Source organism: Berghia stephanieae, chromosome 4 (genome assembly GCF_034508935.2).
Source record: "Berghia stephanieae isolate SIO BIC M18660-M18661 chromosome 4, UCSD_Bste_1.3, whole genome shotgun sequence".
Classification (NCBI taxonomy): domain Eukaryota; kingdom Metazoa; phylum Mollusca; class Gastropoda; order Nudibranchia; family Aeolidiidae; genus Berghia; species Berghia stephanieae.
Genome location: NC_088363.1, coordinates 19655111 through 19681923, shown reverse-complemented (window position 1 = coordinate 19681923; position 26813 = coordinate 19655111). Strand labels below are relative to the sequence as shown.

Below are 26813 nucleotides of genomic sequence, written 5' to 3'. Positions count from 1 at the left end.
TTTGCATGTTAAATTATGAATTGTGTCAGTGCATTGCAAATAGCTTATTTCGCCATCCACGTTTATGGGTAATAAACCAAGCGCACTTACCAATCTGAAGTAATTCTTAATCAACTGTATTTCTAAAAAAAATACAACCATGTCCCAGGTTTGATGGTTTTTGTCAAGATAAAGGTAATTTAAATCAATCAATATTTGAAGACCGAGTTTTCTGACCAAATTTCTTTATATATTATATCATTTTTCAGAGTTACCTGTTTAAGCACTGAACATTTGCTCCATTTCCCCCGTCACATGTCTGTTTATCATCACAGTATTGTTTTTCTGTTATCAAAATCAATCGCTTGTTATTGACAATAACATATTGAATTATCTGTCTCCAATAGAACTTTTTATGTATAGTGCCGCTTTGATGCTAGATATATGGGCTTTGGTTCTGTGTATGTTCAAAGGTTAAAATATGGGTTATTCGTTTATCCCTGTCCCTATCTGTGGATATGAGCCCGATTTGCATTCAGAAATTGTTTCGAGCGAATTTGATTTTTGTGTGTTATTTGCTTATTATTATAATAATATTCCTAGGAGAAAAGTTATATTTCCAATGGAAACAAACTAAACATAGAGCTAATAATTTACTTTTTCATAATTTAATGAAGTTTTCAATCTATTGGGAAGTTTAAGAATTTCAGGTAGAAGCTACTAAAATTGTGCATTGAAATGATACATTGTCATTGACTATATTTCTATAAGATAAATTTGTAGTTTCAGTTTGAATATGTGTGCGCCTGTGTGTTGTGTTGTGTTGTTGCGTTCGTGTGTGTGTATGTGTGTGTGTGTTTGTTTGTTTGTTTCTGTATGTGTGTTTGAGCAAGTCTGTACCTGCTTACATTTAGCCTAAATATTGTAAATGAGTCTCTCAAAGAAAACCCTTGTTCTTTGTTTCTTGTCATGTAACTGCAAGCATGTCTATTGACCTGACTATTGATAATATTAATATTAGCAAAGTCTGACTATATTTATTCTCTATATTTATCCCCCGCCCCCCCCCCCCCACCCCCAATTGAATTTTGTACGACAGGGAACGACTTGTGCACAAACTGTTATTATTATTATTATTATTATTATTATTATTATTATTATTATTATTATTATTATTATTATTATTATTATTATTATCCTTACTACTATTATTATTATTATTATATTATTATTATTATTATTATTATTATTATTATTATTATTATTATTATTATTATTATAATCATTATTATTATTATGATTATTATCATCATCATCATAAATTATTATTACTATATAACTACTATCATATTGTTATTATTTTATTATTATTGTTATTATTAATATTATTATTATTATTATTATTATTATTATTATTATTATTATTATATTATATATAGTTATATATATAGTAGTAGTAGTAGTAGTATAGTAGTAGTAGTAGTAGTAGTAGTAGTAGTAGTAGATAGTAGTAGTAGTAGTAGTAGTATATAGTAGATAGTAGTAGTAGTAGTAGTAATGAATAGTAGTATTAGTATATTATATATTATTATCAGTAGTAGTAGTAGTAATATATAGTAGTATTAGTATATTATTTATTATTATATATTATATATTATGTATTATATTATATATTAGTAGTAGTATAGTAGTATGTAGTAGTAGTAGTTAGTAGTAGTATATAGTATATAGTAGTAGTAGTGTATGTATAGTGTAGTTAGTATAAGTAGTATGTAGTATAGTTATGTATATATATATTATTTTATATATTTTTATTATTATTATTATTATTATTATTATTATTATTATTTATATTATTAATTATTATTATTATTATTTATATATTATTATTATCATTATCATGGGGCAGCGTAGCTCCGCGGTACGGTCTTTGCTTCGTACCCAAACGGTACCGAGTTCGATCATCCGCCGCTGCTCTGTGTGGCCTTGAGCAAGTCACCTCGCTCTTGCTGATTTTGTGGCGATGCACTGCGGCTAACGCCTGGGTTATTCCAGTCTTCCCTTGGAATATACCCTAGAGACAAATTTCCCCAATGGGATGAATAAAGGGAATTTTATATTTTTAAAAATTGATATCATCATCATCATCATCATCATCATCATCATCATCATCATCATCATCAAACCAATAGATACACTCTATCAACCACAGAGGGCGTGTGAACATGTCTTACGGTACGAATGAAGACTTCCTGTGGGCAACGGAGCTGACGACCAAGCGCACTAACCAATCTGAAGATAATTTAGCCCCTCCTGAAATAGTCATCGATGGCAGCTCCACGGAGAGCCACTTTACATCAAGTTCCGCACGGACATATCGAGACAGCAGGTGTACACACACGCTATCAGAGGATGTCATAGATTTTGAGAGTACCTGTGTGCACATTGCCAGAAATTCTATTGAGGCTCATCGAGTTGAAAACAATTACAAGGTAGGGAAATCACCAGATATATTTAGAACAATTTCTCTTGTGTTCTTCTTGATGTTGCATCCTCATGACCAATATTATTGTCTTGCGTGCATTCACTCAAAGACTAAAACTAACACTTCTTTTCATACTATTATATTATAGTACTACAACTATGACCACAGCTACCGCTGGTATTACAGCTACAACAACAACAACAACTACTACCACTACTACTACTACTACTCCTACTACTACTACTACTACTACTACTACTACTACTACTACTACTACTACTACTACTACTACTACTACTACTACTACCACTACTACTACTTCTACTGTTTATTATTATTATTATTATTATTATTATTATTATTATTATTATTATTATTATTATTATATTATTATTACTTCTTCTTCTTCTTCTTCTTCTTCTTCTTCTTCTTCTTCTTCTTCTTCTTCTTCTTCTTCTTCTTCTTTAGGAACGCCTTACCACAGAGCATTCGTGAAAAAGAATCTTTGTCTATTTTTAAACGTTTGCTTAAAACATATCTGTTTCGTCTTTAGTAGATGGTATGAGAAGTAAGATAGGTCTGTCTGGTTTCTATTGTGTGTTGTGGTCGGTGTGTGTGTGTGTGTGTGTGTGTGTGTACGCTTGTGTGTGTGAATGAGTATGTTTCAGCCAAAGTAATTTGTAATGTAAGCGCTTAGAGTCTGGTGTCTCAGAGTTATATCACTTAATAAGTTTTCAGCATTATCATTATTATTATTATTATTATTATTATTATTATTATTATTATTATTATTATTATTATTATTTCTTTTTCTTCTTCTTCATCTACTACTACTACTACTACCACCACTACTACTACTACTACTACTACTACTACTACTACTACTACTACTACTACTACTACTACTACTACTACTACTACTACTACTACTACTACTACTACTTCTACTACTACTACTACTACTACTACTACTACTACTACTACTACTACTACCGCGACCACTTCAACTGCTAGTACTACTACCACTACTACTCTCCTAGCACTAGAGCCCAGACTCGAACTTGAACCAGGGTGTTACCTGACCGAAAGAGAGTGTCATACATCAAGACCACAAAGCTGCAGGTATATCTCGTATGAATATAGGTAGAATAAATGCGGCTATGTAGCCATGTGGTATGACACATTTTTCGGAGCCTCGCTCGGCGCATAGTTGAGTCCTTGGAAAAGGCTCTTTACTCACATTTTCTCGTGCTACTCGGGTTTAAAATGAGTACATGGCCATTAACAGCGTTGTTCTGTCCGAAAAAAATGTAATCTCGCCTAACAGGCGTCATGTCTCATCCTTCGCTCATTCCACCATGGGATGTATTGCTTTCTAAAACCCCTGCGTATGTTCTTCTTTGCAGAAGTTAGGGCAAGTTTGTTAAATCTTCCTATACTCTCAGTACTTGGGGGATCCTTTGGCAGATTTTGTCAATTTCATCAGCAAAAGCTTTCCAGTTTTCTTTTCTGAAAGTCCACCTTGGTTTGGTATTCATGATTGGAATGTGGATTCCAGTTCTAACAAGGACTGGACGATGTTGACTGTGAGGAATTTCCCTTTGGGTCCTTTGTTTTAAACACAGGTCTGGGGTATAGTCTTTGCACCAACGGGCCGATCGTAGAGTTCCTTTGTCTTTGGGTTGTAAATGTGTGTTAGGTCAGGTTTGCCCATTGTGAGATCTCATTCCTTGGAGTATCATTTTTTGTTGTAACCCCAATCGGAATGGTGACTGTTGAAGTCTCACATGATTATGGATGGGTGATTTACTTGGTCTTTAGGGCAAGAGGCCCAGTTAAGATTAGGTGGTTTGTATACATTAGTAATTTCGGTGTAACCAAATTTGATAGTGATTCTTTGAGTGCCATTGATAACTGTGCTGCTTCCCAGGTCAATGACTTGGTCTGCTGCTCTGGCATAAGTGATGATGCCATTTTGCTTATGGTTCTGTTTGTTTATTACGTGAAACCCTGAATGTTGTATCTTGAGGGAGAGGCAGTGTCATCGAGATGCGTTTCCTGGAGGAGAACAATGTCAGCATCATATTTTTATGAACAGGTAGCAGAAGGTTTTGAGAACAAAAAAGAAGACCGGTGCAGTCCTGATAGACGCATCTGCAGTGTACGACACTGTTTGGACAGGCGGACTGATGTTAAAGCTTTAAAAAAAGATTTCTTGTAGAAAGACGCTTAAACTGCTGTCTACCATGACTGGTACAATACAAATTCATTTCATATTGGGAGAAAACAAAAGCAAAACACGAAAAATTAAAAACGGGCTACCACAATGTTTCAGTTTTAACACCAACTTTCTTCAATAATTATATCTCCCACATGCCAAACTGCCAAGCATTCAAACTTGGATACGCTGACTACTGGGCCTTAGCCTATCAATTGTAAAACTGGAAAGGGATTGAAGAAGTTCTAAGCAAAGACACCATCCGCCTGAAACAATACTTTGATAATTGAAAGTTTAAAATGAAAACCGAACGAAAATGGTAGACTTCAAAGTAGAAGAGAACTGGAGAGAATAGTAGAACAGGGAAATACCAAGAGGAGGAAACATCAGAAAAGATCCCACCAAAAAAAAAGAATGGCTGAATTCCACAATGCCAGGAAATACTAGGTTTCCTCAAATACCTCTTAACCGAAATGACAGAACTGTATCAAATATGTGCATATGGAACTTGGAAAAAGTGATGGCTGCCAGAAATGTCAGGCAGCACCAGAGACCAGCGATCACATCGTCCTCCACTGTCCAGTTACTAAAATTGCAGGTGGATATGAAACAGTTCTTTATTTTCTCAAACTCTCAAATGCTCAGAGAATGAAATATTTTAATAACACACATGAAATATCTTCTATGTATCTAATCATTATTAGTCTTCATAATATTTTACATTTTTTCAAAGTTTCTGTCATCATAATCGATGAAAATTGTATTTATAAATTGACAGTTACAAGTTTATAATTTTATCAATTAAAGTTTGGCATGAAGATATGGAAGAATCACCTGACCTCTCCACCAATTGACCAACGATCAGAGGAAATTCAAGAACTTTATTCAGACATTGATAAGGTTACAGATCATAAAGGTAAAGCAATTGTTTTTTATCATCATCATCACGATCATCACCATCATCAGCGTCATCATCATCATCATCATCATCATCATCATCATCATCATCATCATCATCATGATGAATGAATGAATCATCATCATCATCATCATCATCATCATCATCATCATCATCATCATCATTATTATTATTATTATTATTATTATTATTATTATTATTATTATTATTATTATTATTATATTATATTATTATTATTATTATTATTATTATTATTATTATTATTATTATTATTCTTATTATTATTATTATTATTATTATTATTATTATTATTATTATTAGAGTAGTAGTAGTATAGTAGTAGTAGTAGTAGTAGTAGTATAGTAGTAGTAGTAGTAGTAGAATAGTAATATTAGGAGTAGTAGTAATAGTAGTAGTAGTAGTAGTAGTAGTAGTAGTAGTAGTAGTAGTAGTAGTAGTAGTAGTAGTATTAGTACTATCATTATCATAATAATCAATATAAGTATTAATATTATTATCATTATCTTTATTTGTATCGTCATTACTAGTATTGTTGTGATTCTTATCATTAATGTTATTATTATTATTATTTATTATTATTATTATTATTATTATTATTATTATTATTATTATTATTATTATTATTATATTATTATTATTTATTATTATTATTATTATTATTATTATCATTATTATTATTATTATCATTATATTATTATTATTATTATTATTATTATTATTATTATTATTATTATTATTATTATTATCATCATCATTATTATTATCATTATTATTATTACTATCATCATCATCATCACCATCATCATCTTCATCATAATTATACATTTCAGCAAGCACGCTGCGGCCGTCCAACTTTATATATACAATTTTGTTTGGATGGTGGTTGTGTCTTTTGTACGGCTTCGTCGGGGTGCTGATGGCAATGACATACATCGGGCTACCTCACGGTCAGTTTTCTTGAAATCAAAGCTCCAAATATATCATATAACACGCAGCTCATTCAAATTCTTTCAATGTCTAAGAGTAAAAAGCAACTTGTACATTCAGGACGAGGGTTTTACGAAAGTCACTCAAAGTAAGATAACCAAGAGACTGGTATTTTTCTGATTTAAAAATAATCATACTTTATAGGATAGAGGTTTTTTTAAAAAAATTATCAAATCATTCTTTTGTCAAGAAATATATTGCTACCTGAATTTAAATTCACACAACATTCTTATAGATAGTATACAGATGACGTCATTCAGGCCTTTGTTATTGTTTTTGCCATCCGCGTTTGTGAGTTGTTCTCACTAAACAGTATTAACCAGACTATAAAAGTTCATGGTTACACAGAGTTTGTGTGTTGGTCCGTTATACTTCCGGATGGCAATGTTGTGAACTCCTTGGCCAAGCGCATTCTATCTATAATATATAACCCTCTCCTTACCAACTATAGGAAAATCGCCACATTCTTTACGATAAAACCAACATTTTTCTTATTCTAATTTCTCTTGTACATCATAGAATTTAAAAATAATGAACAGCATGTTTTGCTAAAGGATGTATGTTCCGAAAGATCTTTATTTTACTGCTATTGTGTTTGAGTGATAAAAACTATAGTTTTGTGTTAGTTGGTTGTGAAGTTTTGGGGAAAACCCTGGTAAGGAGAGAGATAAAAGTGATGCCACCACTTTGATGACCAGTGATGGGTGTGTCATCTTATCAAATATCCATGTGATCGTGAGTGTAGTCTCTAATCTGGATGTCAATGACAAGAGTTAATTTATTTTTCAAATCTTAAGTTCAAAAGCAAGAAGTATATGTTATACTTGTTTTGTTCTGGAAATCGAGCTATACAAAACAGCATTAAGTTCTTATAAATACTCGTACAGCAGAGATTATTGTTCAAATTTTGTGATGTACAATATATATCTGAAAAGATAAAAAGCTCGTTGTATCGTAAGGAATATGAGGATGTTCCTAAAATTGGTAAGGAGCGGGTTTAATACATTCTGCTCATAGTACTCTGGTCGACTAATGTTCGATTCAGTACCAAGACTAAACGCAGAGTCATATTTTAAGAATGCTAATACTAAAAGGGCACCTAACAGGAAGTTTGTAATGTATGAAACATAAACTTGGTTCCACATATGGCTTGTGGAAAGGGGGGGGGGGGGGGGATATAGCATTTTGAGGTGCTCGACACTTGGTAAAAACTTGAAAATACGATTTATGAATGTGCATTTCATATCGCACCTTCAATCACGCCTCTATCTCCAAGTAAATGTTATGGGATTTCTTGATTTGGATACAGGTCAAGCTTTTTGGTATATTATGAAGATGCTTACCCATATATTGGAAGAGCTACCTTACTAATGATAAATCATTGAACCGTTTACCTTTGCTTTTTAATTCCAGCCAAAGTTTGTTGGAGACTTGCCCTATATTTCCTATGGCCGTTCGGAAAGTTTGTCAGCCAGGTACATTCTAAAATGAAAAAAAGATGCAATTTTGAAATAGGCTACGCTTAAAATTGCTTAAGAAAAAAAGTTAAGATAAAACCAATATTTCATACCTCCATATTTCATATAACTATCATTTTTTCTTTGAATGCACTTCTTGATTCGGCAATACGTCTGTCTGAGCCAGGGTTCTAAAATTGAACTTAATTGAAAACGGTTAGACTTACACCGTTTGAGACTTAAGTAATTTGAGAAACTACACTCATTATTCTCCCTGCACAGTCATATCCAAGTGTACTTACTTTCAGTTCTGATAACCCAATTTTATATGGGCTCACTGTTATAATGGAAGTGCTCTCAAACCAACGAAAAATAATATCAATTACATCAACCCAATAATTATTATAGCCTACATCTTTTTAAAAATTTAGGAAACCTATTTTCACAGCCTATGGTTGCATCAGATCATCTTCATTGCTAATATTCTACAAGGCGACATTTGGTTATTAACGTTAATTCAGAATTGAAGATTATTTTTTAAACTGAGTTTTATACAAAACACACACACACACTCTCTCTCTCTCTCTCTCTCTCTCTCTCTCTCTCTCTCTCGCTCTCCCTCTCTCTCTCTCTCTCTCTCTCTCTTTCTCTCTCTTTCTTTATGTCTCACGTTCTCTCCTTCTTTCTCTATCTATCCCCTTATCCATGTATCTATCTCTCTATCTATCTACCGATCCATATATCTACCTGTCCATCTATCTATCTATCTATCTATATATCTATCTATCTATCTATCTATCTATCTATCTATCTATCTATCTATCTATCTATCTAACTATCTATCTACTTGTCTGTCTATCTACCTATCAGTCTTTCTCTTATCTACTTATTTATTCATCTATCTATATCTATCTGTATATCCTTCTATCCATCTTGATCTCTATCTATCAATCTATCTATCTATCTATCCATCTGTTTACCTCTTTAATGTGTGCCACTAAAACAATGTCTTTCGTTACTCTAGGTAAGGCGATGTGTTTACGATGCAGAAACGGACTTGAACGTTGGAGGGTCAGATCTCCAGATGGATGATAACGTAGAAGGTGATTCCTTGATTGAATCAGTTCCAGAAAAACGTGTCCCAAAGATCGTCAAACGTAAGAGATATCAAGGATTTTGGGTAAGCGTTTAATTTCGATTATTATAGTTTTTAGAAATATTGATTATATAAATATACAGAAAATATATGCTAATAATAAATTAAGTCTTATTAAACAAGAAGTAGGCATTAAGGTAAAATGTGCAGTTAACTTTTTGAAGGCCAGTTAACATGGAATGTGAAAAAGGTATTGCTATGTTATGACTATGGCATCTGTGTTGGTGAGTAGGAGAATATTGAACCTCCATGAACAGTTTGTGAACACATTAATTCTTTTCTGTTATTTTCTTGCACCCTGTGAACTCAATTTGTTATCGCAGTTCTAAAGGAGATAAATTTAGTGAAAACTATTCTCCAATGTATTTCCATCATATGAAGAGACTAGCAAGCAAGTGACAAAGTTCGTTTCACAAGACAGATTCCGGGATAAACCCTGATCTCAAATCTGCCATATTTTCACTGGGTGCAGGGGAGGGTAGAGTGGTTATGAGAAGCAAACAGCGCATAAATTTATTCTTCCGAATGAATTAGAATGTAGCTCGTGTTAGCTTTTGACTGACAATTCATAAGCAATAATATACAAGTCCCAGGTTTGAGAGTTTTGACAAAATGAAGGCCGTTTAAATCAATATTTTTTTTAAGGACAAGTTTTTGGGCTAAAAATCTTTTAATGTTTTTTTTTCTTCATAGTATACTATTTCCATCTCTTATCGGGGAAAAGTAGCGGTATAATTTTTTGGTTCAACTCATTGTTTTTTTTTCTCCAGTCAAGAAGCTCGTCATGGGTTTGGATTATACTTGGATTACCTATCCTGTTGGTTGCCCACTCTGTGGTATTCATTGTGTGCTGGCTTTTCATCGTGTCAATTCCTACAGCGAAGGTAAGAGGATCGATCGAAGGGAAATTCAAATTTCATGTAAAAATATATCAATAAAGAGAAATGTAAGACCGTTAAATGGGCAGTGCATTCATATAAGACGCAAAGAAAACTAATTGTTGACATGTTAACATCTTACTCAAAACAGTATTTTCCTCGAATGGTCTGAAGCAGCAACAAAACCGTACTTCAACATTTTCAAATTCAAATACCCACAACTGATTTGTAAAAGTGATATCGATTATGCATAGGATATAATTGATTTTTTTAAAATATCCATTAAAAATTCGCCTCTCACAATGAGATTTTGTACTTGAAGTAATTAGTCACTTGAATTTAAATCCGTTTATTCTAGTTTCCTATCGTACATAAATATAACAAAAAAGAGTGTTCGTTAAAATTCTTTAAAAAAGCTTAATCAATAAAGGAGTCCTGTAAAACTTTGCTGTCTTGATTGTATCCCCCCCCCCCCCCCCCCCCAAAAAAAAAAAAAAAAAAAAAAAAGATTTATTTCAAAGTCGCATAGATCTATCTATTGCCATGAGAAATAGATCTAAACGACCTATATATACATATATATATATATATATATATATATATATATATATATATATATATATATGCAATGAGTGCACATCGGGTCTAAAGCATTCAAACCGTGTCCACCATCGCCTGGCGCCTACATCTAGAAAACCATTAATATCTGCTGAGTCAAGTGGGGTAACACTGGGGCTAAACCTCTGAAATCATTATCATTATCATCCATAAATGGAGGTTGTCGAAGAATGAGCCCCCATGAATTGTATCTATGTTGATTTATCATATAGATGTACAAACAAAATGCACTCTTCATTCATAATTAATGTATTTATGTATCTATTCACTTATTCATTTATCTATTTATTTATTTACTTATCTATTTATTTAATTATATAGCTGAATGGAAAAATGTTGACTAAAGTTCTGTATCTACCTCCATCTGAGATAGAAGTTGGAGACTCTGCGGACACTTTCGAGGTAAGCGATCTGTGTGTTTAATCATGATAAATAATAAATAATAAATGACATTTATACAAATAGCACCTAACCCAGATTTCAACAGGAATCTAGGTGTTTAAAGTCTTTTTAAATTCTTTTTTTCTGACAACGAACTGGATTTTCAGGGTGAAAAGTACAAAATTATCTTCACTTTGGGAAAACAAAAACAACTTTAAAACAGAATAGTTTAAAGAGTACTCAAAATATTAACCTCACGTCGGTATAACAACACATCATAAAAGCAGAATGGTTAGAAGGGGGAATTAGGCTAAAACCGTGCAAATTCGGGTTGAAAGCATGAAAATTTGCATACAGGTTGCTAAGACCCATAGAAAAAGCATCTGATATAGAACCACTCTGGCAATCTATCATAATGTATCGGTTTAAGGCCTTAGATTTTACCTATTACAGCTATATTAAACAAGGGAAATAACTGCGTAAAAATATATATTTTCTTCATATTCATTGTATTAGGGAAAATTAGGCTAAAACCGTGCACATTGGGGTTGAAATCCGAAAATTGGCATATAGGTAGCTATGACCCGTATAAATAACACCTGATATAGAACCACTCTGGCAATTTATCATAACAGTGCGTTTTCAGCACTTTTATTTTTTCCTATATAGCATTACTTGTCCGAGGAAATAACCACGACAATACAATGTGCATTCTAAATCTTTAAATACACCGGTAACCATTAACGGTAGGTAACTGATGGTTATTTCGTGTTGTAACTAGTGGATAAAAGCGGGAGAGGGATGAGAGGGGGTGAGCGGGAGGGAGAGAGAGAGAGAGAGAGAGAGAGAGAGAGAGAGAGAGAGAGAGAGAGAGAGAGAGAGAGAGAATTTTACTCATTATTGTACTAACCTAACTAGTAGATAAAATAGCGAGAGGGGGGAGGGGGAGAGGGAGTGAGTGGGAGAGACGGAGAGAGAGAGGAAGAGACACACACACACACACACACACACAGAGAGAGAGAGAGAGAGAGAGAGAGAGAGAGAGAGAGAGAGAATTTTACTCATTACTGTACTGACCTCACCCCCCCCCCCACACACACACACACACACCCCGCATCTACACAAGTCCGTGCAAGGCAAACCGGACCTTAAACACTTGCATCAGATGCCGATACATTCTTACATGATTATTTGATGAGTTTTTGGGACACTTTTGACAATTCTGGAAATAAGCTCCACAGTGGTTCATGTCGATCGTCACATTTGTTGCAGGTTCTCTTCTATAAAAGATATAATGTTAGCAAAAGCTCGACTTCTTTCAAGAACTGTGACATCATGATTATCATCAGCAGTGACATCTTTTCAAGCTTATTTTTTAAAAATATCGTGCATGACAAATTTTATGGTATAGGGCGGTAGTGTGCCTCCTGAGCGACTAAATCTCCTCCGGCAATAAATGACAACATATCAGAATCTTTTATAGATAACGCTATTTCACGAATATTTTCTTCCATATCTGTTGTCATTACAGAATGGAGTACTCCCGATTCCATTTTTTTACAACAAAAGCACGTTTGTTTATTATAGCCAATCTCTAATTTTGAACGTTGTCTCATTATTCTCGTGGGTTACGAATTATATTCATTCTGTGACTCCTCCAAGTCAAATGAAGAAGTTTGGAATTCTTGTAAGGCAATTCTTTTAGATTTCTTTAATTCGAATCGCCTAATTTTGTTGGCATTAAATTTTACACAACAATACTTATACCATTTAGCATCATATTGTTTTAAGCTTTCAATAATCTCATTTCTTTCTGATGAATTAAAAAAATAGATACATCCAACTTGTTTTCATCACAAACCAAAGAATTGAATTGTGTTAAATCTTCAAAAAGAGTTTCATAGCCTTGCCCTTTGTCATACCTCCTCGACTTAGAGGGACATTATAAACGGTCTGTGTCATCTTGTTGGCATATCAAACACATGTCCCAGTCTCTGGGAGCAGTTCTTTTTGCTATTGTATGTGTATCTGAAATCATGCAAACGCATTCCTTTATTAGGCATATGCAATATTCTTTCATAGCTCTTTCTCTCTCTCTCTCTCTCTCTCTCTCTCTCTCTCTCTCTCTCTCTCTCTCCTTCGTTCTTTCTGTTAAAGACCCAGCATCAGCAGGCAAAATGTATGCAGTGCCTTACATAAGGACACAACAGTACAAATAGAACATTCTCCCATTGTCCATTTGCGATAAATAACGTAAAGTAAATAACTTGCCACAATACAGCATCATAGTGGTTGATGATGATGATAATGATGATAATTATAGCAATGCAAGTGGTATGCTGACTCTTTTCTGTCATCAAGTTTAACTCACGTAAAATGATTATAGCAGTATTTTTGGAAAGAAAAGAAAACAGGAGGAGGGGAGAATGAGCACTGTCCTTTGTCAACACCGGTTATCGGCATTTATTGAGCTGTGTTCTGCTAGTCTACCCCTCTGCTCGTCTACCCGTCTGCCCGTCCGTTTTAGATTTTATTAATAGGTGTGCACGTTTTATATGTTGTAGACGGAGAACTGGATAAATCAAAATTTCAAAGGAGATACGTGTAGATAGATACGTGCAAAGAGTATGCAGGTTTAGAGTTTCCTTACTTTGATTAGTATGGGAGGCAGACTATTCGATACTGACAATGCTATATAATTTAAGGTCCTGATGGCAGGATGGTGACGATGATGATAATGATGATGATGATGATGATGATGATGATGATGATGATGATGATGATGATGATAATGATGATGATGATGATGATGGTGGTAAGGATGATGATGGAGATGATGATGATGATGATGATGATGATGATGATGATGATGATGATGATAATGATGATGATAATTATAATGATATTAATGAAAGTGATAAAGTGATAATAATGATCATTTTGATGATGATGATGATTTCTTTAATGATTTTACGACGCCCACACACATTCACACACACAAATATACATATATCTGAATGAACACACACACACACATATATATATATATATATATATGTGTGTGTGTATGTGTGTGTGTGTGTGTGTGGGTGTGCGTGGGTGATGTGTGTGTGTGTATAGATACGTCTTTGATATTTTTTCTATACGTTTTTATACTCATGCAATTTCAATCAATAGGATGGGAACAATCACCAAAGAAAGATTATTATGTACACCCACCAAAGCATCAACATTTACTTCTTTCGATACACATTGGACGGGGTCAACATCATTATGGTCAGTATCCTTTCCGTGTATATCGATATCCACTGTCATATTTTATGGAAAAGGTAATAAAAATGTGTACGACATCAATATCCTAGCAGTATCGATAATAACAAAAAAGAGGACAATCGAAAAAAATTGCATCTTCAATAAGTTGCGATTTTTTCATCAAGAACACGCCATTTACTTTAAGTTATTAATACTTAACCATTTTGTCAGAGGGGGGAGGGAAGGAGAAAAAGAAGACGAAAAGTCGATCGCCTAATTGAAAGAATTTATTAAGAAATAATCACCCAATTGGTGGTCTAAAACCAATAACAAAGAGCTAATTGACGTCTTCTTCATTCACTCTTTTGATACTATGGGGTTATGTAAAATACTCACAACATCCACCAACAGGATATAACGTACCAACACAGAAAACACAACCTTGACTGTTTATAGTCTGAATGATGTAATCTAGTGAAAACTAATCATCAAAAAGGCTGTCTAAAAACAATAATAAAGTGACGTCAATTTCGTTTCTTCTATAATGAAACACGATGTTTACGTTCATTATATAAGATCCAATTGAAAAGTAAAAGTGTTTGGGGGCAGCGTGGCTCAGCGGTACGGTCTTTGCTTCGTACCTGAAAGGTACCTAGTTTGATCACCCGCCACTGCGCTATGTGGCTTTGAACAAGTCACCTCGCCCTAGCTTAATTTGCGGCGCTGCATTGCGGCTGAAAGCTGGGTTATTCCAGTCTTCCCTTGGAATAGACCCTAGAGATAAATTACCCCCCATGGTATGAATAAAGGGAATTTAAAAAAAAAAAAAAATTTTAATAAACATTATGAATGGTGTTTTAGTACAACGACTGTTGGGATTTGGATCGGTCCGATACCATTACCTCTATAAAAACCATCCTATTGATTGATCAATTTAGTTCATTTGAATCTTTAAATGACAAGATTGAAGTTTCAAAAAATGAATACGGTACCTTAACTCAGATGTCCAGATTTACTTTTCTTTGTAATCGTCGCAATTGTCCTTGGATTTGCATCAGATATCAGTCCCCTGTGGGTGAGTGTTGTTATAATTGAATCTACTATATTTTGTGGAAGGGGTTTAATATTGTGCTTACTTTGATTAGTATTGGAGGGAGACTATTAGACAATGATATTAAAGTAAAAGGAGTGATGGCAGGATGGTGATAATGATGATGATGATGATGATGATGATGATGATGATGATGATGATGAGGAGGAGGAGGAGGAGGAGGAGGAGGAGGAGGAAGTTAGTGGTCGTGATGATGATGATGATGATGATGATGATGATGATGATGATGATGATGATGATGACGATGATGATGATGAGGATGAGGAGGTTAATGGTCGTGATGATGAGGATGATGATGATGCTTGATGAAGATAATTAATGATGATGGTGGTGGTGGTGGTAGCAGTGGTGATGATGGTTGTGGTTGTGGTGTTATCAACAATATTTACTCCTGCCATTGTAGCATTTTTGTGTCATATTATATCACATTCACTGCATTTTTAAATTGACAGTCGTAGTTTGACTTTTATTTTGTTTCTTTTTTTGTTGTTGTTGTTGTTGTTATTGTTGTTGTTGTTGTTGTTGTTGTTGTTGTTGTTGTTGTTATTGTTTAAACTATTAATTCAAGCACACCCAAACTAAACTTGTTAATATTGATAAGATAAAATAATAACATAATACTAGAATTGCACACACTCACGGCACCGATTATCACGAACAAAATCAATGCTATCTCTGACTAATCACCAATTGACTGTATTAACCCATCCTCCCAACAGAAAGCCATTGTGGGTGTGCTGGCTATTATCCCTCTTACGTACTATATAGGACAAGCGATAGCAAGGTGTGTTATCATTAATTTCTCTTTCACATTTATCTATTAACATATGTCTATTCAAAAGTATAAAAAATAACTTTGACAATGCTGTACTCAATGCGTAAATAAGTGTGATAATAATATATTAATTCTATCTATCCATCTGTTCTACTATATTATATAAAATGTAACTTATGAGGTAACTGTGATGTTATGTCCGGATGAAACAGATGAAAAAGAGGGAGTTTTTATATAGCGCAATATCCACTTATCGGGCTCAAAGCGCTTTACAAAGGGTCCCTGACCAACAACATCACATGACATGTATAGTAGACACGACGCCTGTTCGGCGATATTGAATTTTTTCCCCGACAAAGACAACGCTGTTAACGACCAGGTCTTTATTTTACACCTGAGTACGGTGAGAGAATGCGAGTAAAGAGTCTTATCCAAGGACTCAACTGTGCGCCTGTCAAGGCTCGAACCCAGGACTTTCCGATCCTAAAGCAAGTGTAATATCACAAGACCACATAGCCGCACTAAGACGTGTAGGTAATAGTAAAGTTTTGGTAATTTTGTAAAATTAAATTCCTTCTTCTCAAGTAAACATAACAACTTAAAGTTTCAGATTTTCGACTATAAATTATGTGCGACTATGTGACAGTCGTCTTCGGATCGGAGGTCCAGGGTTTGAATTCCGCTCTGAGCCGCACATAAATGAGTCCTTGGAAAGGGCTCTGTACTAAAATTCTCTCACCGTACTTAGGTGTATAATGAGTACCTGGCCTTTAACAGCGTTGCCTCTGTTCGAAAAATAATGTAATATCGTCTCACTGGCGTCATGTCTCATCCTACATAATGTGAAGTTTTGCAGTTGGTTAAAGGAACACCTGTAAATCGCTTTGAGCACAATAAGTGGATGTTGCGCTATATATATGCTCACGTTCTAAATATAATTGTTAGCATCAAAACCACCCCAATACCGTTTTGAGGCGTTGGATCGCAAATTCTTTTACAAATATACATTATGGTGGCGTTGATCTGCGACCAAAGTATGCATGTTTACAGGTCTGATAACCGAACGCAATTATGGGCTTGATTTAACATCGCTGTAATGGACAATATTTTTGTGTGTTGGTTCGAGAGTTTTTCCATTACAGCAATGAGCCCACTACAAAATGGGTTATCAGATCTGCAAATAAGTACATGTCCTCTGTAACCCATTTCTTTATTAGAATTTTCTCTTTGATTTGATGACATTGTGCGAGTTTTTATCAAGCTCTAATCGGGTTATGAACTGTTTAAGAGTCGTGCATTATTTTTGAGGTCCAACATAACTTTATTCACTCCTCTCTCTCACTCTCTCTGTCTCTTTCCCACACTCTTTTTCTCCCTCTATCTCTCTCACACACTCTCTCTGTCTCTCTCTCACACTCTCTCTGCCCCACTCTCTTTGTGTCTCTCTCGGACTCTGTCTCGCATTGTCTCCCCCCCCCCCTTTCTCTCACTCTGTCACTGTCTCCTTCTCTCTCTCTCTCTCTCTCCTATCTCTCTCCTTCTTTCTCTCTCTGACTCTCTCCTTCTCTCTCTTCCACTCTCTGTCCCTCGCTCTCTCTCTTTCTTCCCCCCCCCCCTTTCTCTCTCTGTCTCTGTCTCTCTGTCTCTATCTCTCTCCCACTCTCTCTTTTTTCCCCTCTCTGTCTCTCTCCCTCTTTCACTGTGTCTCTGTCTCCCTCCTAATCTCTCCCTCTCTCTCCGTCTCTCTCTCTCTCTATCTCTCTCCTGCTCTCTCTCTCCCTCTATCCTCTCTCTCCCTCTCTCCTCTCTCTTCATTTTTCCCCTTCTCTCTGCTCCTCTATCTTCTACTCTCACTCTATTCTCTCGTCCCATCTCTACTCTCTCTCTATCTTTCTGCTCTCTCCTACTCTTCTCTCTCTGCTGTCTCTTACTTCTCCCCTCTCGTCCCCCTCTCTCTCTTCTCTCTTCTCTTCTCTCTCTCTCCTTCTCTCTCTCTCTCTTCTGCTCTCTCTTCTTCTCTGTCCTATCTCCTACTTTCTTCTTCTTCTTCTTCTTCTTCTTCTTCTTCTCTCTCTCTCTATACATTTTATTTTAATCGAATGTTGAAATTTAACAATATTTTTAATCCCGTTTATATTAGCCGTCAGTGCAGTCTACTTTATTTTGGTGCTTTCTTGAATGCCACAATAAAGTATAAATTGAACACCTCTATCTATAAGGTTTATTCAGATTCGATTAAATTTTGAAGTTTAACACAAAACTGCAGATTTATGCGACAGCGTGGCTCAGCGGTATGGTCTTTGCTTCGTACCCAAAAGGTACCGAGTTCGACTACCGCCGCATTGTGTGGCCTTGAGCAAGTAATCTCGCCTTAGCTCACTTTGCGGCGCAAAACTGCGGCTGACGCATGGGTTATTTCAGTATTCCCTTGGAATAGATCCTAAAGAAAAAAAATCCACTTAGGGATGAAAAAGGGAATTTATTTATTATTTTTATTTATTATTTCTATTCCTAATCTCTAATATCATCAGCCTTTCTGCTCAGTCAACATTTTTTGTTGGGGCCCTCTTGAACGCCACTTTTGGATCAGCCGTGGAAGTCATTCTGTGTATCCTCCTTCTGAAGAAAGGAGTACAGGAGGACGACGACTCATACCAAGAAATAGTCAAGTCTGCTCTAGCCGGTAAATACAAAGTTATTTAGTTAGTTGTTGTTGTCCAACGTGTAGTCATATTCAGTTATTTGTTTCCCCTGGCAGCTGAATATGGAACAAATATTTGCATTTTTGACAATGCTGGCGATAAAAATTTTATTATTAATTACTAAATATTATACTATTACAACGTCGTGTTATAATTTAAGCATACTACTACTTCTACTACTACTACTACTACTACTACTACTACTACTACTACTAAACTACTACTACTACTACTACTAATACTACTACTACTACACTACTACTACTACTACTACTATTACTATTACTACTACTACAACAACACTACTACTACTACTACTACTACTACTACTACTACTACTACTACTACTACTGCTACTACTACTACTACTACTACTACTACTACTACTACTACTACTACTACTACTACTACAACAACAACTACTACTACTACTACTACCAATACTACTACTACTACTACTACTACTACTACTACTACTACTACTACTACTACTACTACTACTACTACAACAACAACTACTACTACTACTACTAATACTATACTACTACTACTACTACTACTACTACTACTACAACAACTAACTAACTACTACTACTACTACTACACTACTACAATACTACTACTACTACTACTACTACTACTACTACTACTACTACTACTACTACTAACTACTACTACTACTACTACTACTACTACTACTACTACTACACAACACTTACTACTACTACTACTACTACTACTACTACTACTACTACTACTACAACTACTACTACTACAACAACAACAACAACAACTACTACTACTACTACTACTACTACTACTACTACTACTACTACTACTACTACCACAACTTCATACTACTAGAAGGCATCACAGCCCTGTACAACTACTTGGATAAATTGTAACCCTTGATCTTCCGCGAGGACGAGAGCGCATGCGCACAACCAACATGACGTTCTCTCTCTAATAACTTTCCCGCCGTTGACGTCACAGACTATGGGTGACGTCCAATCAAGGGACGCTACTCTTCCGCTAATCTCATTCCCTAAAAATTGGGACTGAAAAATAGTTCTTAATATTAAACTCCCTTTTTATAATTTTACCCTTGACTTATTACTATTACATCAGTCGGACTGACAAAAACAATGTTCCGATGCAACGGTAACACTTTTCTCTTCAGTAAGTGAAGTTCATCATAGATCAACGGAATGTTATGAGGTTTTTCTTCAACTTATATCATTGGTCACACCATCAAATAAATGATTCCCACTATATTGTTGTGTAAAGATTACAATAAAACTAATTCAAACACTACAACTACAAATCAAAGTAATGGACTAAGAAATTAAAGAGCAGGCACCAGTGTCATATAAAGATCTGAACATAATGTGTATATGAAAAGTACCAGACTAAGCAAGAAAGAAAAATAGAAAAAGAAAAAAAACACATCCAAAATAACCAGCCTACCTCAACTGGAGAGGTAGACTGATTTTTTGGGATGTTTTTTTTTTTCTTTCTATTTTCCCTACTTGCTTTGTCTAACATCTTTCATAAACACCCTGTTCAAATCTTTATTTTCAAGAAACGGACCTTTCATCAATAAGTTCGCTAACATCGTATAACATTTTATTTGTTTCAGGTGCTTTCTTTATGGGTATTCTTTTTATACCGGTAAGTATATTTACATTACTTGGGATTATTACACACAATAAAGTGTGTGTGTGTGGGTGGGGGGGGGGGTATTTTGACATCTTAACTGCTTTATCGAGTGAAAATTATATATACTTTGTACCTATGGTATTAGAAAGGAGAAAGAATTGAGCGGTTATATCCACTAAATGACCTCAAAGCTCTTTACAAGGGTTCCCCAGCCCGCAGCAACATTTAGTATAATGTAGAACGGAATATGACGCCTGATAGGCGATATTACATTTTTTTCCGAAAGAGACAACGCTGTTTATGGTTAGGTACTCATTTTACCCATGAGTACAGTGAAAAAAATGTGAGGTAAGAGCCTATCCAAGGACTCAACTATCCATCGCTCAAAGTGGGACACGAACCTTGGCCCTTCGGGTCCGAAGGCGAGCGTCTCACCACAAAACCACATAGCCGTAATAGGTTTCATAGTGTTTGAATGAATGAAAGATGTAAAAAGTAATTGATATTATAATTTAATAGTAAACTTTCGAATGAATAATAGTAGGGCTCGAGGGTAGCTCAAAAGATGTCTGACTGTAGGGCGGCCAGGCGGAGTTGTCGTAACAGTAAGGTCGTTGGTTCAAGCTCCCGTCGCCTTGAAGTTTTTATTCTCTATTGTCTTCTTACACTTTTCTATTCATTTCTTGTTTTCTTGGTTTTATCAACACAAATGCTGGTCCACTCACTTTTCTGAATTTATAATCAATAACTCCGTGATGTGGCAAGAAGGGACATAACTAAAAGATTGAAATGTTGCAAAATTAAAATGGAGTTGTCTCTGTTTCTGTCGGAATACTTACACATGGCTCAAGTCAATGATATATACTCGTTGCTCTACTTTAAAACTGTTTCTGCTGTTGATGAATCTGCTATTGCTACTACTACTACTACTACTACTACTACTACTACTACTACTACTACTACTACTACTACTACTACTATTACTACTACTACTACTACTACTACTACTACTACTACTAGTGCGGCTATGTGGTCTTATGGTATGACACTCGCTTTCGGATCGGAAGGTCCTGGGTTCGAGCTTCGCTCGACGCATAGTTGAATCCTTGGAAAAGACTCTTTACTCACATTCTCTCACTGTACTCGGGTGTAAAATGAGTACCCGGGCGTTAACAGCATTGTATCTGTCGGGAAAAAAATATTAGCGCCTAACAGGCGTCATGTCTCGTTCAGTATATCACGTGTTGCTGTTTGTCAGGGACCTTTGAGTGGATATTGTACTATATAAAAGTTCAACATTTTTACTACAACTACTACTACTACTACTACTACTACTACTACTACTACTACTACTACTACTACTACTACTACTTCTATTATTATTATTATTATTATTATTATTATTATTTTTATTACTCCGCAATGCGGAGAAATAAGGGCGTTACGAACAGGCAGATTCTTTACATATTATACTATTGAATTGTGAAAATTAACATAGATCGAGTCGAATCGTTTGACCCATCAACGATCAAAATATGTCAGCTACTGGTCTGTGGTGTGTGTGCAAATGACATATCATTATTGTGATAAATGTTTTGTTTATTCATCTTAACTACGCCACTACCACATCATCTCATTCATCTGTGGTGTTTCAATCATCCTGTTTTGTTGATAAAGAGGAAACCCGAAACGTTCAAACGTTCATTTGATCTGTTTTTGTAATTAAATTGAAGCTTACATTCAACTTCACGTTATTATTTATTTCTTCGAGCTTCGAGCAGCAACATTTACACTATTATTATTGTCTTTCAGGGGCTCTCAATGGTAATTGGAGGGTTGAAGTATCGTACCCAGAAGTTCAACCCAAAATCAGCCAATATCACAGCATCCTATCTTTTCCTTACCGTTGTTGGTAAAGTACTTCTTTTAATCCTATCTTTCATTTTGTAATTGACACACTTCCTGATTGCTTTAATAATTACTTGACATGAAATACTATTGATTGTTTTATATCTGATCCATTTGACGTAATGTGGGTGTTTTTTTCTATTGTTTTGCTTTTGTCTAAACAAAGGGAGAACAAAAAAAAAACAACAAAAGAAAACGACTACAACAACAAACAAACATCATAACAACAAAGTAGAATCTTGTCATTTTCAAAGAAGTGACTTTTCAAAATACATAATATTAATTCCTAATAGTGCCCGAAATGTTATTTGTTGGCAATTAAAAATTACACACGTAACAAAAATTTTGAATTAGTACATGTTACAGTACTTATATGATTTTTACTCTCTTATTTTCAAAACATTAGCCAATCTTATGATGTCATGCAACGAAAGCAAGGTCAAGTTGATAGAATAGTAATCTTTAATAGTCTTATAGTTTAAATCTATATCCATGATATCATGTGGTGTTGAGGCCCGAATGATTAAGGTTTCCGGTTCTAGTCGTTTAGAAATTCGAAAGCAATACTTAACTAGCTCAGTATCTTAAAACATGAATACGAAGATTAAATCCTAGCTTTGTGTCCTTGGGTACTTTGCACACATTTTCCATCTCAAGTCAAATATATATACATTATATATCATGAACTGTGACAGATGTTCTGTTGTAATTGCGGGTTCTTAAAGGGTTCCTGACTGATCATGTATATTTTATAGATTGAGGAGTCAGGTTTTATTGGTGACCCATCGTCACAAAACGGTATTATGTCGGGATGAATCGAACCCCAGAAAAGTGACTTTAGAACCATGATGATTAGAAATATGAAGTTCGGGTCGTTTATTTGCAATGTAAGAATATAAAATAATACCAAGTTACGTCATATTCGTGGCTATAGATAGCTTACAACAGTTGCCATCCGGAAGTATAACGGACCAACACACAAAACTCTGAGTAACCATGAACTTTCATAGTCTTCATAATACAGTTAAGTGAGAATTACTCAAAAACGTAGATGGCAAAAGAAACAATAACAAAGACTCGAGTGACGACATCTTCATTCTATCTATAAAATAATTTTATAGCATCTTGTTTATCCCTACATAGAACTGTTTTGTGACGGTGGCTCACATTTTGGCTTGTTAGGAATTAAGTTGTACGTGTGTGAACATTGGCCATGCTCTCTATTAACCAGTTAAATACCGTACTCTGGAAAAACATGCATTGAAAAAATAGGCCATAAAACTCGTCCGTCAAATATCGATCGATTTCCAAGGCTTGAAAGTTTTGGTCTTTTTAATTTTTTTTTTTTATTTTATTTTATTTTTTTTTTTTTTTTTGATTTTATTTTGCCAACATGAGGGTAATTTAAATTGATCGATATTTAAAGGACATTTTTCTGGCCATATTTTTTAATACGCGTTTTTAAAAAGTGTGACAGTTAACTAGTTAATCAAAGTGAATTTGTATTGATTTGCTAATTTATATTTACCCCGTTTAATTATTTTTTTTTACTAGGTGTTTTTGCTCCAACGATGTTTTTCAAAATCTACGGAATAACAAAGTGTCATGGCTGTCAAATGATTGATGGAGACTTCCAGCAAAACGCCTTAAGTCATGGAATACCACATCCCAATTCCTCTAGTATTATATGCCACTTATGTCAAAACTCCCTGGTAAATATATAAAGTTGTTAATTCCACATTATTGAGGTCATTTTGTAAATCGTTAACTGCCGTTTTACACATAAAGACACATAATTAAAATTTGTCCAGAAAAACTTGTCCTTTAAATATCATTCGATTTCAATAACGTTTAACTTGGCGAAAACTCTCAAACCTGGTACCTAGCAAAGTTATCTATCACAATGTTTTTAAGCAATAAGGTATGGATTTGTATTGTAAGGCGTTTTAAAATCATAATGCGACACAATGAACTGTGTTGATGATCTGAGATTATTTAGGTTGATAAACTGGAAAACAGTAACGTCTGTGTGGTTGTGGTATATCACCCGCCTTCGAACCATTAGGTCTTTGTTTTGAGTCCCGCTCTGGGCGGCCCACGCTTCCTCGGAATATAATAGTAATAATATAATAATAATAATAATAATTAATAATAATAAATAATAATAATAATAATAATAATAATAATATAATAATAATAATAATAATAATAATAATAATAATATAATAATATAATAATAATAATAATAATAATAATAATAATAATAATAATAATAATAATAATAATAATAATAATAATAATAATATAATAATAATAATAATAATAATAATAATAATAATAATAATAATAATAATAATAATAATATTGATAATAATAATATTAATGACAAGAATAATAATAATAGTAATGATGATGATGATAATTGTATTAGTGGTAATGATGATGGTGATATTGACGATGATGATAATTATAATAGTAGTAAGTAATGATGATGATGGCTATAATCATGATCAGTGCTGCTGTTGTATTGGGAGCATTCGTAAAGTTATTTGACCACGTTCAATGGATATTACACTATAAAACTCAAGATGTTAGCGTCAATCGCTTTCATCTAGCCTACTACTTTGTGAACTAATCAATAAGCTAAATTTATATTGCAAAATCACTTTAATCTGAATAACACGTGAAATATTTCAGACTGATTACCAAGGTGATCGAGACGTTTACAACAATCACATAAAGCCACTGGTTTACGCTATCTGTATCGTGCTTCCTCTCTCCTACACAATCGGGATCATTTTCACTCTCAAGTCTCACAGTCAAATCATCTTTGCTGACTTTGAGAGGGAACTCAGGCAGGAAATAGGAGATTCGGGTAAGGAACACTGTCCAACTACATCTGTAAAAACATAATTGATTTAATGCATTTCAGTCAACGTATACATATTGCAGGTCTGATAACCCATATTGCTATGGACTCATTGTTGTAATGGACATAGCTTCAAACCAACGCAAAATATTGTCCATAGCAGTCGATTATCAGATTTGCAAATAAGTTAATGTCGATTTCAGCTATTTTTGACTCGGTGAATATCTGTCATATTATTACAGAATATTGGGCGTTCGGAATTAAGATATAATCAGGACAATCTATAGGTGAATAGTACTTTTCCAGTGCTAAAAACAAAACGTGTTCATATAAATGAATATTATGAAAAGTATGTTTTCAAGAATACAATTGATTAGTTTGATCAAAAGGGCTCGTATATCTAAGCTTTTAATAACGAATCGGGGCGATAGACTGTTTTTTTAAATTTATTTATTCATATATGTGTATGTAAACTTGTCATTCATTTGAGGAAACACTTTCTCAGAGTGACAAGGATCACTCTGGGTTGGCCTAAGAGCATCGCTCCTTGGAAGAAGACTAAGTGACTCACTCAAGGCCACACATTGCGTGTGAATGTTGAACCCTTGAACTCCAGGTTACGAAGTGAAGATACATTACTGTGTGCCACGCCGCTCCATAAAAGAAAGAGCCACAGATGAACAGTATTAATAGATAATGATAATAACAGCAGTTGTTTTGAGCTCTTTGCCGAGGTTTCAGGGCGCTTCACATCGTTCACGGTCAAAAGACTTGATAGTAATGGTGACATTGAATTTGAATTCAATTTGCTTTCCAAGAGATGTTTTTGAAATATGAAAGTTTTGAGATTTTTCCTGTCGCTGTCAACTGAGGTCATTTATCTTAAATGTTCATGGAGAGAATTCCAAATGGCCGGCCCCTTTTATTCAAATGATCTAGTTTATCACCAACTGTCTTTAATTCTTTTTCTTTTTTTACGTATAGAAAGAAAATTTTGCACATCTAATAACAGAGATTGGTTTGGACAGGCGCTAATGACTTTTGATTGAGTTAAAACAAACATGACACACAATATGCAATAAATCCTTAAGCAGTAAAAGGGCATCCAATTTAAATGCTATAATCTTAAAACAGATCACTTATCCCCCACCCTCCTCCCGCACCACCCCCCCCCCCCCCCCCCCCCCCCCAAAAAAACATTTTGAAAAGTGCCCCTGAGTATCTCGGTGGAAGGGGTGTCATCGAACCACCTTGCTGTTGTTATCACCAGATCTTTAAATTTACAAATGATTAGAGACCGAAAAAAAAAATTATGTAGATACTTTTGTACTTATCTATTTATCTGTCAATTTATATTTATTAGTTTATTAATGGATTTACCCAGTCTATTAATTGATTTATCTGTTCTTTTTTAGCTTTCTCAGAAGATGGTGCACAT

The 26813-nt window shown here is 34.5% G+C and overlaps 1 protein-coding gene across 2 annotated transcripts in view; it reads left to right on the top strand.

The window, feature by feature from the left end:
• The first annotated feature begins 448 nt into the window (after positions 1–448).
• The window catches only part of LOC144970181 (uncharacterized), a 35971-nt gene continuing 9606 nt past the window's right edge, over positions 449–26813 (top strand). The window contains exons 1-17 of one of the 2 annotated variants that reach the window (XM_078909556.1): positions 449–689; positions 2192–2471; positions 5490–5598; positions 6453–6569; positions 8023–8084; positions 9091–9246; positions 9993–10106; positions 11040–11120; positions 14277–14379; positions 15362–15426; positions 16182–16246; positions 18769–18920; positions 20579–20610; positions 22411–22510; positions 24061–24218; positions 25204–25381; positions 26791–26813. The exon at positions 26791–26813 is cut by the window's right edge and continues 117 nt beyond it. In XM_078909556.1, coding sequence (XP_078765682.1) covers positions 2205–2471; positions 5490–5598; positions 6453–6569; positions 8023–8084; positions 9091–9246; positions 9993–10106; positions 11040–11120; positions 14277–14379; positions 15362–15426; positions 16182–16246; positions 18769–18920; positions 20579–20610; positions 22411–22510; positions 24061–24218; positions 25204–25381; positions 26791–26813 — 1782 coding nt within the window. In that variant the 5' untranslated portion in view covers positions 449–689; positions 2192–2204. The remainder of the gene's footprint in view (positions 690–2191; positions 2472–5489; positions 5599–6452; positions 6570–8022; positions 8085–9090; positions 9247–9992; positions 10107–11039; positions 11121–14276; positions 14380–15361; positions 15427–16181; positions 16247–18768; positions 18921–20578; positions 20611–22410; positions 22511–24060; positions 24219–25203; positions 25382–26790) is intronic. The other variant, XM_078909557.1, reaches the window with a different exon arrangement.